Below are 15,095 nucleotides of genomic sequence, written 5' to 3'. Positions count from 1 at the left end.
CACACACACACACACACACACACACACACACACACACACACACACACCAGAAAGAGGAAGCTATATGCCCAGCCACCGGTGGGGAAGGAGATTGGAACCATCCTACCTTTTCCTGCAGGACAATGAAGAATGTAAGAAAGGGGTCAAAGAAATGGCTCAGTGGTTAAGAACACTCACTGTTCTTGTGGAGGACACAGGTACATTTTCTCAGGACCCACATGGTGGCTCACAACCACCTATAACTCCAGTTCCAGGAGATGTGACACCCTCTTCTGGCCTCCTCGGCCACCATGTAGGCATGCGTACAGGCACACTTGCAGGCAAACACTCAACTAGTCAGGGAAGAGAGTCTGTTGGCCAGTAAATCCCAACTGGCCCGCTTCTAAATCCTTCCTTGTAGCTGTCTGATATTCACTCCATCCCTTAAAAAAAATAAAATTGAAATTATTACCCTCATTTTAATGCAGAGGAATCAGAAATCAGATCAGAGAGGTTAAGTAACCAGTCTGAGACCCCACAGCTGAGGTCATAAATAATCATCTCTCCCCTACAATCCCTGACTTTGAACGGCCCTCTTAAGAGATTGTAGAACACTTCTCCATCCAGGAGGAAGATGACAGACACACAGGGTCTGCTTGCTCCTGGAAGTCCCAGCTGGCTGCTGACATTTCCTGGATACATGCTGTTCCGAGGCAGATGTCACCCAGGACCCCTGAACCAGATGGGGATTCTCAGATCACAGCTATAACGTGACTCTCGGGACTCAGTTTCCCATCTGTGAGATAAAGAGACTCCTTCCTCATCTTGCTTCACCAGTTCCTATATAGTAAAGTAGCTTGGTTTGTCCCAGGAGCTCAGTAGCTGGGTGTGTCAAAGGCTAGTTGTCCAAAGTGACTTGTGTTGGCTTTTAAATGATTTGTTTCTGGGATTCTGTCTTACCATTAGTTTGCCGTGACAGAATAATCAACAAGTAGCAAGGGCTACTAAGCAACTAAGTAAGGGCTTATTTCGGCTTATGGTTTAAGGTCACAGTCTGTCACATGGTGGAGAGCCACGGTAACCAACCGGTTTGTGAGGCAGCTGCTTACGCTGCATCCGGTCAGGAAGCAGAGAGAGAGAGAGAAAGATGGATGCAGGTTGGCTTGCTTTCTCCTTTTTCTTCAGTCCTATGGATGGTACTACCCACAGCTAGGGTGAGTCTTCCAACCTCAAATAACCTAACATGGAAACTCCCTCACAGAAGTGACCCGTGACTACGTGATTCTGGGTCCTAGAGAGTTGACAATCAAGATTAACCATGTGGTTCACAAGCTGTCACCTTCCCAATGCCCTACCCATGAAAAATGTCACATCCCATGATGCACTAGCATTTTATGTCATCTTGGAAACAGCCTTGTGCCTGTCCTTACTAGATTGGGTCCCCTATTTTTCAGGTAAGAAAATTGAGGCCCAGAAACCAGAAATAGCTCAGCCCTTGTCAAGTGGCTCTGGGCCAGCGGTTCTCAACCTTCCTAATGCTGTGACCCTGTAAACACACGTTGTGGCGACCTTCACCCATAAAATTATTTTGTTGCCACTTCATAACTGTAATTTTGTTACTGTTAGGAGTCGGTAATGTAAACATCTTATATGTAGGACATCTGTCACTCTGTCCCTGTGAAAAGGCTCTCGGACCTTAAGGAGGTTTCCACCCACAGGTTGAGAACCACTGCTTTAGAGAGTGGTAGAGGGAATTTTCAGACCCAGAGATGGTAGCCAGAGTTTAAGGTTGCCCCAGTTTTGTGTCTGAATGGGGCAGTTTACTGTGGCATCCTGGTGGCCTCCCTCACCCATGCAGGAGGAAAAGCCTGCGATGGACCAGTTTCCAGACTGGGGAAACCCAAGTACTGGGGACAGGAAATGAACAAAGCAGAAAGAAGCAGAGGTGACTGGGACGATGGACAAAGGCATCTAAGCAGCTAAGGAGGGCCAGAGGCCTCAGAAGCATGAGCCTAGAAGTGGGTGTTCACTTCAGCAAACTGTCTCCCGGTGTCCTCCGGGCCGTGAATGCAAAACAGAATCACACATTTGCCTGCTTCCTTTTGTGAGGTAATTCTGTAAATTTTATTTGTCTTTTTTTTTTTTAAATTGAATTCTATAGACTAGGGTTTAAGTGTTGCTGGCACGGTGGGTTCATGAAAGCCCTGGAGGGGGCACACGTGGGTCTGCCTGGGTTTTAAACAGAGATATCTCTTGCAATCCGGAGTCACTTAGCCTGGTGCAGTTTACACCTTTTTAAAGATTTTTTTTTCCCCCCCCCCCCCCCGTTTGTGTGATGGTGGCTGAGACAGAAAAGCTGCGCTGTGTCTTTAAACAGGGAGGAGCGATCGGCAGAAGCCCGGGCTGTAAAAAGGCTAATGCGCTGTGGAAGAGTAGGAGTTTAATCTAATTTAGTTGGAGGGTGTCTGTCTGCGGTGTTGTTTTTTGGAGTGTGGGAACAGAGGAGGGGAGCTGCCCCCTTGAATGGTCCCTTCTGCGCCAGAAGCAGTGGGGAGCCGCGCGACGCCAGCGATCCAAGGCCCGGCCTTGAAAGAGGATTAAAGCGATGCTTGATTTGCAATTCACACGAAAGCGCCCCGCGAACCTCTGGTAATATTTCAATCCACATTTCAAGGGAAGTGGCCTTAAAATAGCGGCCTAAATTGTTCTGCCGCGCCCGGACACTCCTTCATGCATTTTATAACGCTGAGGGCCAAGGGCCTTTTCTCTCTGCACCTCACCACCCCCCATCCACCCAGTATCTTACATGTGCTAAAGTGTAATTAAAACTTGTTCTTAAGTTTGGGGCAACCTGCACTGCCTTGTGGTATGAGGCGTGTGTGTGTTTATGTTTGGAGCGTATATGCTTGTGTGTGTTAACTAAATATCACTTTGTATGACTTTAATGTATCTCCTACGAAGGAGAAAAAAAAAAATCATGAGGCAGTCGTGGGACCAAGCCCAGTTGGTTGGAAACCTGAATTCTCAATGTGTGCCTTTTAAAGAGACCATTACCAGTACACAGACCACTTTCCTTCCTATAAGGGACAGTTTGGAAATGCAAACAGAGATCTCAAGAGGTTTCCAACTGGATTCCCCAAATAGGAAAGTTCTAGAAAAGGCCTGTCAAGGCGAAGCTGCCAAGACAAACGTTAAGGAGTCAGATCTCTCGTTCATCTTCAAGCTGACAGACAGGATGTTCATGCCTTTTTATAATCTCTGCCCATACCCCACATGTTCACTCTTGCAATTAGCTTGTAACAGGCTAAGCTTCTGGCTTAATTTTTTCTTCATTGTAGGAGGCGCAGTACTTTTTTTTTTTTAATGTTTATCTTAAAGAGATTATTTGGGTTCTCTCTAATCCCATTTCAGAAAACCCTCTCAAGAGTTTATGGTTTCTTCACCCAAGACATACTGAGGAAGGATGCACTTCTGCTTACTACTGAGACCCATGGCAGAGAACATTTAATTAATTAATTTATTTATTTAAACTTCTGACTTTACTAATAAAACAGGGCCTTCCTTTCAACTCCCCGCCACTTCCAAAATTATTTAGTTCAAGACCACCATTTGACTCTTAACAAGCATTCCTTCCAGAACACCTTGTACTCTCCTTGGTAGACATTCGCAAGAACTGTACGCTAAGATCTACAGTTATTTTGAGATCTCACCTAGGTAGGTATATTAGGAGATTTGGGGCCCTCAAAGTATCCTTTGCTCTAGGATGTTATTTAAAATCATGTTTAATGATCAAGTTTCATTAAAAAAAAAAATCCTTGCTCAATTTTTGAGAAGCCTAATAAGATTTCCATTAATTTAAACATAGCCCTATTCCCAGGCCAGCCCCCCCCCACCCCAAAGCTTTCTCTTCCCTCTTTTATCCCTGGTTAAATATGTAAATAAAATGTCTAAAGTCGTTCTTCAAAGAAGACAAAAGAAAAAAAAGAGCTGAGGGGAGAGAGACAGCCATAAAATTCCTCGCAGCTCTCCATAACGCTTGCCAGAGGGGGGCCGGTTTCCGAGCCAGGGCTGAGCAGCAGGGGACCCGGCTGCTCTGGAGTCACTCGTCTCAAATCCCACACACAGGAGAGAGAAAAATAAAATATCTTTTCAGCTGGAGCCATCAAAGGGGTCCTTTCATTTATTAGGGTTGCCTTCCACTCTCGATATCTCGGGGCCTTTATTTTTAGATACTAATGTGTATTTGTTGCTTTCCTTTTCTTTTTTTCTTTTTCTGGGCTGGACAGATGGAAGAAATTCTGTTAGCTTTTTCTTTTCTTAATATATTTAAAGGGAGTTGGGGGGAGAAGAAAGGAACGTGCAGTAGTCATGGCTAAAATAAAAGGTCGGAACACTGCAGAAGTAACCAGAGCATAAAAGACCAATTACGTGGGGCAGTCTCAAATAGCTCACACCCTGCTCCAGAGCTGAGCTCACCCAGGCTACTTCCACCCCGAAGGGCGGGGAGGTTGAGGAATAAAAAAAGAGAACAGAAGGCAAAAGTGTCAGGAAGGACCTCTTGCAAACCAGCCTATCTTAAAAGCTGAGCGATGGCCCAGCAATCTTACCTAACTTAAAAGGTTTGGAAACAGCTTACTAGACTATAAATATCCAGGCAAACTATCCTTACAACAAGCCGCAAGCTCTCACCACACCGCAGGTTTTTTTTTTTTTTTCCGTTGGGTCACTAACAGGGTGGTGGGTGGTGGTCCTGACTGTGTTAACCTCAGTCTTCCGGACTACGGTTTCCCCGGAACCAACTTCCTCTCGGGAAAGGCAGAGGATGCCAGGGGATCCAAAGGTGAGGCATGAGCCTCCAAACCCCCAGGACTCAGAGGGTCCTGGAAGTGTCTCAGTCTCAGGTCTGTCTGCTATGTCTGACAAGTGGGGGGGGGGGGAGGAGGAAGGAGAACTCCCTGCAGATGGGATGCTGAGGCCTTGTTTTAATTAGAAGTCGATCTCTGGAGGAAGCGCAGGGCAGGGCGGGGAGGAGGGGTCCTGGGCAGTCTCGCTTCTGCCTTGGCTCTTGGAGCTGGCCTCCGAGAGCTTCCAGGCATGTGTGCACCTAACTTGGCCCTGAGGTGCGCAAGACTGGCCGAAAGATGAGCAGAGGGGCTTAGCAGCACCTATGCAGTTGGTGAGTCCGCACTGGAGGTCCTGGTAGTTTCCCAAACACTTCAAACGCAAACCTAAATGGAGGTGGGGTGGGGTCTAAGGAGAGAGTGGGGCCACCGCCCTGAGGGCTGTTTATCCAAAGCCGAGAGTCCGCGACAGGTGCGGCATCCCAGATCTCTCGGACATCCAAGGATTGGGGTGGGCTCCCATGGTGCACTCACTCCCTGTACGGGGGGTTGGGGGAAGAAGGAGGTGGAAGCTCTGTGTTCTTATCACAGATTAGCCCCAAGCCAACCAACGGGCGGGAGTCAGCACGGTAAGGCACGGAGGAGGTCCCTCCACTCTGCGTGGGAACCAGCCGTGCGCGCGTAGGCCGAGGCTCAGCCTCCATCTCCCAGGAGGGCGCAGGCCGAGCACATCTTTCGCCAAAAAATATAAATACACAACTTCCTATAATAAATAAACCCAACCGCTTGGAGAAACCACTAGCTTGCTTGGCGCAATGGCCCCCAACACGGTGGCCTTGGCAGGGCAAGGGTCACCACGATTCAAGCCGAGTCCCTTTTCCCGGGGTGCGGGGTGTCAGCGGCCCGGAAAGTCTCCTCCCCGTCCCCTCCCCTCTTTCTTTGAGTAGACCTTGCAGAAGAGGCCCTAAACTCCGGCTTCCCAAGTCCCCTCCCCCTTCCCTGCGCTCGGCCCTTTTGAAATTTCAAAGGCAGCCCCTCCCCGGAGTCGGAGCCCGGCGCCCCGGGCAGCAAACCCCCGGCTTCGGGAAGATGCGGGCAGCTTTACAAGCCGAGGGGCCACTTTATGAGCACGGTCATAAAACGCAAATCCCGTGTCTCTTTGAAAGTGCCCTCCGCCAGGGGCCCGTCGTAAAAGTAGAAGATGCGTCCCCAGCCCCCAACCCGGGTGAGGACCACCCTTACCCAGGTCCCCAAACTTCCCGTAACCTCGGCGTCCTTGGGGTACCGGGGATAATCGCAAGGCCCACACCCCCACCTGGGGCGGGGAGGGCAGGCGGAGAGGCCGGCAGGAGGTGAGGCTGGAGGCCGGGGTCCAGCCCCAAGCTGGGGCTGAGGGCGGAGGCTGCCCGGGGCGCAAAGCTTTCTGATGCAAAGCAGCAGCGGGGCGGGGCGGCGGGCGGAGGCGGGGCCTGTCACCAATCGGCTTTTTTTTTTTCTTCCCCCTTCTTTCCTACCCTTTGCCTCTTTGCAAGTCTACTCATCCCGGGACGCCGAGCTGGAAACAGCTGCGGGCGCCGGGAGGGAGGAGCGCCGGGGCCCGGGGCCACGGTGCGCCCACGCTGCCCCACCACGGTCCGCGATCGCGCGCGCCCGGAAGAAGAGGGCAAAGTTTGCGCGCAGAGCCGCGCTCCCTCCGCCGTATTGTTTGCAAACTTCGCTCCCCTCCCCCGCCGCCCCCGACTCGGCTGAGGCCGCGCGCCCACCGCGGTGGCCCCGGGCGCGGCGAGCGCTCCGGCCAGACTGGATGGGCATGCGCGGGGGCCCGAGCCGGGGCGCGGAGCCGCGGGCAGCAGCAACAACCCGTGCCCGGGAGCGGCGGCCCTGAGCGGCGCAGGGACACCGCGAGCGCCACCATGCAACACCCGGGCCCGCTCCTGTGGCTGGTGCTGCAGGTGATGATGGGCTCGTGCGCGGCCATCAGCTCCATGGACTTAGAGCGCCCTGGAGACGGCAAGTGCCAGCCGGTGGAGATTCCCATGTGCAAGGACATCGGCTACAACACCACCCGCATGCCCAACCTGATGGGTCACGAGAATCAGCGCGAGGCGGCCATCCAACTGCACGAGTTCGCGCCGCTCGTGGAGTACGGCTGCCACAGTCACCTCCGCTTCTTCCTGTGCTCGCTGTACGCGCCCATGTGCACCGAGCAGGTCTCCACACCCATCCCTGCTTGCCGGGTCATGTGCGAACAGGCCCGGCTCAAGTGCTCGCCGATCATGGAGCAGTTCAAATTCAGGTGGCCGGACTCCCTGGATTGCAGCAAGCTCCCCAACAAGAACGACCCCAACTACCTGTGCATGGAGGCACCCAACAACGGCTCGGATGAGCCCAGCCGGGGCTCTGGCATGTTCCCACCGCTCTTCAGGCCCCAGAGGCCCCACAGCGCGCAGGAGTACCCACTAAAGGACGGGGGTCCCGGACGCGCAGGCTGTGACAACCCAGGCAAGTTTCACCACGTGGAGAAGAGCGAATCCTGCGCACCGCTCTGCACTCCGGGGGTGGATGTGTACTGGAGCCGCGACGACAAGCGCTTCGCTGTGGTCTGGCTGGCTATCTGGTCCGTGCTGTGCTTCTTCTCCAGCGCCTTCACGGTGCTCACCTTCCTCATCGACCCATCACGCTTCAGGTACCCCGAACGACCTATCATCTTCCTTTCCATGTGCTACTGCGTTTATTCGGTGGGCTATATCATCCGCCTCTTCGCGGGCGCGGAGAGCATCGCCTGCGACCGGGACAGTGGGCAGTTGTATGTTATCCAGGAAGGGTTGGAGAGCACGGGCTGTACCTTAGTCTTCTTGGTACTTTACTACTTCGGCATGGCTAGCTCTTTATGGTGGGTGGTCCTCACCCTAACTTGGTTCCTGGCTGCTGGCAAGAAGTGGGGCCATGAGGCCATTGAAGCCAACAGCAGCTACTTTCACCTGGCTGCCTGGGCCATCCCAGCTGTGAAGACTATCTTGATCCTGGTGATGCGCAGGGTGGCAGGCGATGAGCTCACCGGTGTGTGTTATGTGGGCAGCATGGATGTCAACGCTCTGACCGGCTTCGTGCTGGTCCCGCTGGCTTGCTACCTAGTCATCGGTACTTCCTTCATCCTGTCCGGCTTTGTGGCTTTATTCCACATCCGGAGGGTGATGAAAACGGGTGGGGAGAACACGGACAAGCTGGAGAAGCTCATGGTACGCATAGGGGTCTTCTCCCTCCTCTACACTGTGCCGGCCACCTGTGTGATTGCCTGCTATTTTTATGAGCGCCTCAACATGGACTACTGGAAGATGCTGGCCACCCAGCACAAGTGTAAGATGAACAACCAGACCAAGACACCTGACTGCCTGATGACTACTTCCATCCCAGCCGTGGAGGTCTTCATGGTCAAAGTGTCCATGCTTCTGGTGGTGGGCATTACCAGTGGGGTGTGGGTCTGGACTTCCAAGACCCTGCAATCCTGGCAACACGTATGTAGCCGGGGGCTAAAGAGAAAAAGCCGGAGGAAACCAGCCAGTGTGGTCACCAGTGCAGGGATCTACAAAAAAGCCCAGCACCCCCAAAAACCTCATCTTGGGAAGTATGAGCTACCGGTCCAGCCTTCAGCCTGCGTGTAAAGGTGACTGGTGGCAAGAACAGGACAGTCAGAGCCCAAATATGCAGCTTTTCTTGTTTGGCTGATTGTTGGTAAATCAAAGTAAAGGATATATATATAATGTATATATATGTGTGTGTGTATGTAAGTGTATATACACACACACACATGCACACACACACATATGAAGTCTACCTTGAAGTCCAGCACGACGTCATAGGCTGAAGGTAAAGGGTTCTGTTCAATTTGCTGCCTCCCTGAAGGGTCGCTCATTGAGGAAGGAGCCTCTTGTGTTAACTAATTTGTGGTAAAGTAGTTGATTCAACCACCCTCAAGAAAACTTTTGTTTAGGCCTCAAACATGCAACTGTGTATTCAGAAGACTTTGCGGCCTGCGTCCAAACTTGAGGCTGGAGAGCTCCTTTGCCAGCTAAAGAGGCTTCCCTTGAGAGAGCCACTCAAGGGCCTGCCCTCCCTCCCTCCATCCCTCCCCCAGCAAGGCTGCTGTATGTGAGGGGGTGGGGGGGTGGAAGTGGAGGGGGATAAAAGAGAGGGCTCTGAGCCCAAAGCCTGCCTGCATGTCCCTTAAAGTGAGTCACTGCCCCAGCCTTCATAGCCATGTTTCTCCTACACAGGACTCACCCCTACCCCCCCCCCAACTGCAAATCTAACACTGGAGAATTCAAATGCTGTGCAATACTTTTTTTAACCCCCCCCCATGAAAACAATGAGGAAAAAAAAGAGTATTTTGTTGTAAATAAAAGGCAACAAAAGAAATCATCTAACAAAAGAATTAAGAGGCCCAAGCCTGGAGGGGGGGGAACCTTCAGCCTGATACATTTTGTGGCTTTTTAATGGAAACCAAGCCAGTGTCTTCTACACATTGGGACTGATTTGTGGAGAGGAGGGGGGAGGGGAGGAAATCAGTGGAGAAGAGGGCATATTGACTCTCTGAATTGTTAAACAATTATTTCCATGAGTGATCTTGAAGCACTTGGGAAGGCAAACTTTGTCTCCAGCCGGGGAGGGCGATGCCTGCCTCTGTATATCTGTAATATAGGATATTTTTCATGCTCCACTATTTTATTAAAAATAAAAGACATTCTTTAGTTTGCTGCTAGTCACTGTGTATCGGTGAGGGGGAACTGTTCTCCATTTCTGGGCAGATTCTGGGTGTGCAAGGCTAGTTGGACGTTGACCGTGAACCTGGAGACAAGCAGGTTCTGAGGCTGGCGAAATAAATCATTCTGGAGCTTGGCAGCATGCGTGTAGCCGGTGGGTAAAGCTGGCGAGGACTCCTGCCTACAAGACTCCATGGATACGGAATGCTGAGACCACACCCAAGAACCCTGTGAACCCCCTCCAAGAGACAGCAGTATTTACCTCACCTACTGTGTGCACCAGTCTGAGTGGACCACTTTATTTCAGCTTTGGGGCCATGGGGTCTGTTTCAGAGCTGGATAGGTGAAAGTGGGACTAGGTGTGTGTGGGGGGTCACCAGCAAAAAGTTCAGAAGCTTGGCCACCTTGAAGTTTCTGGCACCCTTTCTGCTCATCACTAAGGCAGCTACAGGCCCTGGAGCAGAACCAGGATCCGCTGTACTAAGGCTTGACTAAGCCAAAGTTCTAGCTAGAAGGACCCAAGGGCACAATTCGGCTCTGAGGAATTGGTGTGTGTGTGTGTGTGTGTGTGTGTGTGTGTGTGTGTGTGTGTGTGTGTGTAGACTTACTGTGCCATCCCCAGGGCTTGCCTGCCCAACTCTGACCTCCCTAGCTCAGAAGCACTTTAAACTATTTGAGTCCTGAAGCTTGACTGTGGCGTTCTGAAGCAAGTATCTGGAAGGGGGCTCTCCCTTCAGCAAGACCAGAATGAAGGATCCAGAAGGGTGGTGGAAGTTTCACAGGGGTTTGGGTGCTTGAGCAGGAAGTTCAGGTGAACTGGGTATTCTGGGAACAAGTTCTAGAAATCAATGCCAGGCAGCTGGACCATAAAAAGCATAAAACCCAGAATCTAGAATCATGGAGAAAAAAACCCTCTATATTGACTATTGTTGCCCTCACCCACAGAAGATGACGTTAAATTGTGTGTGTGTGTGTTTATGTATCACACTGCAGTGCTAACTGGCCAGACACAGGCTCATCTGCCCTCCTGAGTTGTGTAGGTTTTGAAAGTTTATCCAGAAGAATACCATGGCCAAGAACATGGTTAAGGCCTTTCTTGTTCAACTGTGAACCTGCTTGCTGGTGGCCCCATCCCCAACAGTGACAGGGATCTTGTTTCAAAATATCAAGAGACAAGTGGCCCTGGCAAGTTTGCTTTAACATGTGCTCCTTGGTCCACAGTGAGTCAGCCTGAGCTAACATCGGTTTCCTGCACCTTCTCTTGTTCCATCCCATCTCTCTGTCCCTACCTACATCTGTCTGTCTCTTGCAGATGGACTCTAGTTCTCAACCAGATTGTAGATTTAAAGACAAACATCAAAGCTTGAAAGTTAGAAGGCTTACGCCCATGCACACCAACAGACATACACACGCACGCATTTACGCACACACAAACACATCACTTATCTTTGGCCCCCCCCCCCCAAAAAAAAAAAAGCTCTCTCCAGACCTCCAAAGAGAACTGCTGTTTCCTTAATTTGGAGACTGCAGGTTTCACTCCAGGACCACAGCAATGCGGATGGAGCTGAGAAGCGACATAGAAGTTGTCCAGAGAAGATGAATGTCAAGGTCACGGAGTACTCAGCTCTTGATCTCTTACCACCAGCAGCTCACAGGTTACGCAGGGAGCCCTGGGGAGATATCCAGAAGCAGGGTCCCCCCCCCTCAGGTTGGGAGACCCAGCACAAGTGCCTGCAAAAGCACAGTGAAGTTGCTGGGTCAGGCAAAGGTCGAAGGCAGAATTAAGGGTAGGGAATAGGACACCCCATTGAGAAAGTGATAGGCAGGGCCTGACTGGTGCCCCCATACCCCCTCACCAAGCAGAGCATCTTGTCCAGGCAGTACGGGCCACAACGAAAGAATGGGGAGAACAGCTGTGGCCACAGCTGGGCAGATAGGAGAGCCTCTCTGAGCCACTGGTTCAGGAAATGATCTTTTCACTAGATGGGGTCTTTTCTTTTCACTAAGGTCCAAGAAACACCAGGTGTCTGTATGTCCAACCCTCTGATGAGGAAATTCAAGGTTCGAAGAGCTCACGAGTCCAGCCTAAGGTCTCAGAGCTTATTTTTTGAACTCGGGGTCTCTCACTAAACTAGGAGCCCACCCTGGCTAGACTGGCCAGTAAACTCTGGCAATCCTGTCTCTGCCTCTCTAGCACTGGGATTATTGAGTACGCTGTTACACTTGAGTGCTGACAGTAGAGCTAGGGGTTCAAATTCAAGGTTCTTCGGATATTCCTAGAAGCCAAAATATGGGATGAGCGTTATACCCTGTACAGCCCAGTGCCACAATGGAGAGGCCAGGCCTATTAATATAACCATTGCCCCTCCCCTCAGAGAGTCAACGGATGCCTCACTAATGGTCTCCAAAGAGAATGAGCTTTGAGCTTTCCTTCCTGGAACACTTTCCGACACCGGGCACAGGATTCCGAGAATACCCTCTGATCTTGCAAGTGTAAAAGGCGGTGCAGTGGCTTCGCCCGGTGAGGGGGACCCTAGCTCTGTGACTTTGAATACCCTCACATCATAGCCACCTCCCAGGGACGAGGGCTCTGTGCTGACTCCTCCCCACGCAAATGGATGGCGCAGCAGCAACGCAGCTCGAAGATGAGAAACGCAGACAGGCTGCAGGGGAGCCCCGGGATGACATGGGGCTGGGGGTTTTCATGTTTTATTAAGAGTGCGAAGGCCAAGCTGGGGGGAGGAGGGACCGAGGCGTTTGAAATCCAAAAAGAACGAGTTTCCATCAGGTAGGTGAGCTGTTGTAATTGGGGACACCCCTAGGAAAATGACACGGTTGGATCTCTGGCAGGTCCTCGGCAGCCTGTGGGAACTTTCAGATGGCATCCTATCTTGCCTTTTATTAGAAGACATTTTTAATTAAAAAATGGGGATTTCCAGCCTCTCCTCCAGGGGCTTTAGTGTCAATGAAAAGATTCAAAGCCATTCCTCGCCTGGCACCTGCCTCCGTCTAGAAGTCCGTTGTCTGGGGCCTTTGAGGGGGGAGAGTCCTCAACCTGAGTACTAGACAGTACCTTAAAGGCTATTCTTATCTTTTATAAGGACCCTATAAAAGCAGGGTGGTCCATGGCTGAAATTCTAGCATTTGTGAAGTTGAGGTAGGTAGGTTGCCAGCTCAAAGTCAGTCTGGGATACATAGGGAGAGCCCTCCCATGGCATTCCAAGAACCTCTGCATTTGCCCTACCCCCACCCTGGCTGTCCCAAACACACACACACACACACACTGTTGGCTAATGGCAGCATCCTCCACTGGCAACCTGCCTGCCCAGTCAGCCCATTCCCCCCCCCCCCCACACACACACACACACCCGGCTATGACTCTTCTGAGGCTATTATAATCTGCCAAGGTCCTCTCTGTCACCAGGATCCCAGGAAGTTTGGCCTGGACTAAACTCCGAGGCAGAATTCCGGTTACTTGCTTTTCCTTGTTTGGCATGGAGAAATGAGTCTATGATTCGATTTTCTCTCTTGGAGAAATACTTCTGTATGGATAAAATGGGTTGTTGAAAGGGTAGAGAAAGGTGGGCTGTAAAACTTGCTGTTCTCCCACAGTGACTGAGAGCTGAGTGTTTTCCTTCAGTGATGTCCAGAGCTCTTCCATGTTTGGCCTTAGCCCATCTCCCAGGTGAACAGAGGACACTAAAGAAGATATCCCACAGGGAGCCAGGGGATGTGTTGTTTATTCTGACTTTACCTTCGGATGGCTTTTTTCGATGAAAAAAAATGTCACAGGAGCTGGGGAGATGGCGCAATGAATGAAGTGCTTGCTCAGTAAGTATGAGGAGAGAACTTGAGTTCGGATCCCAAGTACAACTCCAAACCTGTCTGTAATCCTGGTTCTGGGAGGTGGAGACAGGAAGATCCTGGGGTTTGCTGAGCAGCTAGTCTAGCCAAAACAGAACAAAACACAAAAACAACAACAACAACAAAAAAAACAAACACGGAGATCTCTAGGTTCAATGAGAGACTCTATCTCAAAAACTAAAGCAAGATGCAGATGAAACTGAGGAAAACACAGTGTCAACCTCTGGTGTCCACGTGCACTCACACCAGCATGAGCATCAGACACATACACAAGTGTACACACACACACACACACACACACACACATACACACACACACACGAAGAAAAGATATCGCCTATATCCTAGGTGTTAAAACCAACGCCCAAGTAAGATACCCATATAGCTTAATGAGAATATGTCTTTCCAAATCTAGGGTATAAACTGTGTCCCTGGCGAGACAGAAGAGGGAGGCTGTGCACCTGGAGGGAAAACAAGATGTCTTAGTTTTGTTTCCCGTTGCTGTATTAAAGTGTCCTGATACAAGCAATATAGGAGAGAAGGCTTTACTTGGCTCTCAACGCCAGGTTACCATCCATCACTGGCAGAGAAGTCAAGGCAAGCACGCAAAGCAGCTAGTCATGTGACACCTGTAGTGAAGAACAGAGAGCCATGAATACATGCATGCTTGGAGTCAGAAGCCATTCTCAATGGAGTAGGAACCAGAGACATTTGGGCAACTTTGTGGAACTTTAGAACCTGCTGGGACCCGGTCATGTATGGACCACTTCCATTTGATGGTAGATTTGCTGGTGTGCATATGGTACTTTATGGCTTGATGGTGCAGGTGACACAAGCTCATGATAGGAAGTTGTGGTTTCATGGCAACCCTGGTGGTCTATTGTCAAGGGTTCAGTTCCCACCACAGCCTAGTAGCAGGCCAAGAGCTGTCTCTCAAAGGGAGACTAGTTGTCTGCAGATTCTTCCTCAATGTAAATTCTTCCTCAAGGGTTTCTTCTGTGGTTCACCTAGCAAGGCTTGCCACAGGCTCCAAACAGCACCCCGGTCCGCCATTGACACCTCAAGAATCATTGAGTCTGCTGGATCTTATGGTTCAAGTGGTAAAGCAGCCTAGACCTGTTGAAGAACCTTTGCCTGTTCCAGGTCCCATTCGAAGCTAGCAGCTTGCCAAGTATATCAGCCCAAGCAACACACCCAGGTAAGGAATGTGCTGTCTCCAGAATTCAAATAGGCCCACTAGGCAGTGTGCTTCTTTCTTGATGGTGGGAGGGACCGAGTACCGCGACTTGTCCCTCACCTTAGAAGGAATATTTCTGCATGCCTCATGCCACTGAACTCCTATACAGTCATTGAGGTAGAAGGCCCTTGAGTTTTGGTTCGATTCATTTCCCATCCTCTGATGCACGTATGCATTACCAACAAGTTCCGAGCAGTTGCTACCCCCTCCTCACTTGGTCCAATCAGTATAATGCTCTCCAATATGGTGGATCGGTGTGATATTTGTAGAAGAAGCAGGTGGTCAGACCTCTTCAAACTAAGTTATGACACAGGGCAGGAGTGTTGTCATACCCTTGAGGTAAAACTACAAACACATACAGCTGGTCTGGCCAGCTGAAAGCAAACTGCTTTTGGTGATCTTTAGGCTGAGAGA

At 50.8% G+C, this 15,095-nt stretch overlaps 1 protein-coding gene across 1 annotated transcript; it reads left to right on the top strand.

Annotated features, from left to right (window-relative positions):
- The first annotated feature begins 6,366 nt into the window (after positions 1-6,366).
- On the top strand, positions 6,367-9,572 carry Fzd10 (frizzled class receptor 10). Its single transcript, XM_028766247.1, has one exon. The coding sequence runs from the start codon at positions 6,734-6,736 to the stop codon at positions 8,480-8,482; it is 1,749 nt and encodes a 582-aa protein (XP_028622080.1). The 5' UTR covers positions 6,367-6,733; the 3' UTR covers positions 8,483-9,572.
- The last annotated feature ends 5,523 nt before the right edge of the window (positions 9,573-15,095 follow it).

Source organism: Grammomys surdaster, unplaced genomic scaffold (assembly GCF_004785775.1).
Source record: "Grammomys surdaster isolate TR1022 unplaced genomic scaffold, NIH_TR_1.0 166, whole genome shotgun sequence".
Lineage (NCBI taxonomy): Eukaryota > Metazoa > Chordata > Mammalia > Rodentia > Muridae > Grammomys > Grammomys surdaster.
This window is presented reverse-complemented; position numbering and strand designations above follow the sequence as displayed.

What these genes read in the sequence shown, in the direction of transcription:
- Fzd10 (XM_028766247.1), top strand. Translation starts at nt 6,734, where the DNA reads ATGCAACACCCGGGCCCGCTCCTGTGGCTGGTGCTGCAGGTGATGATG.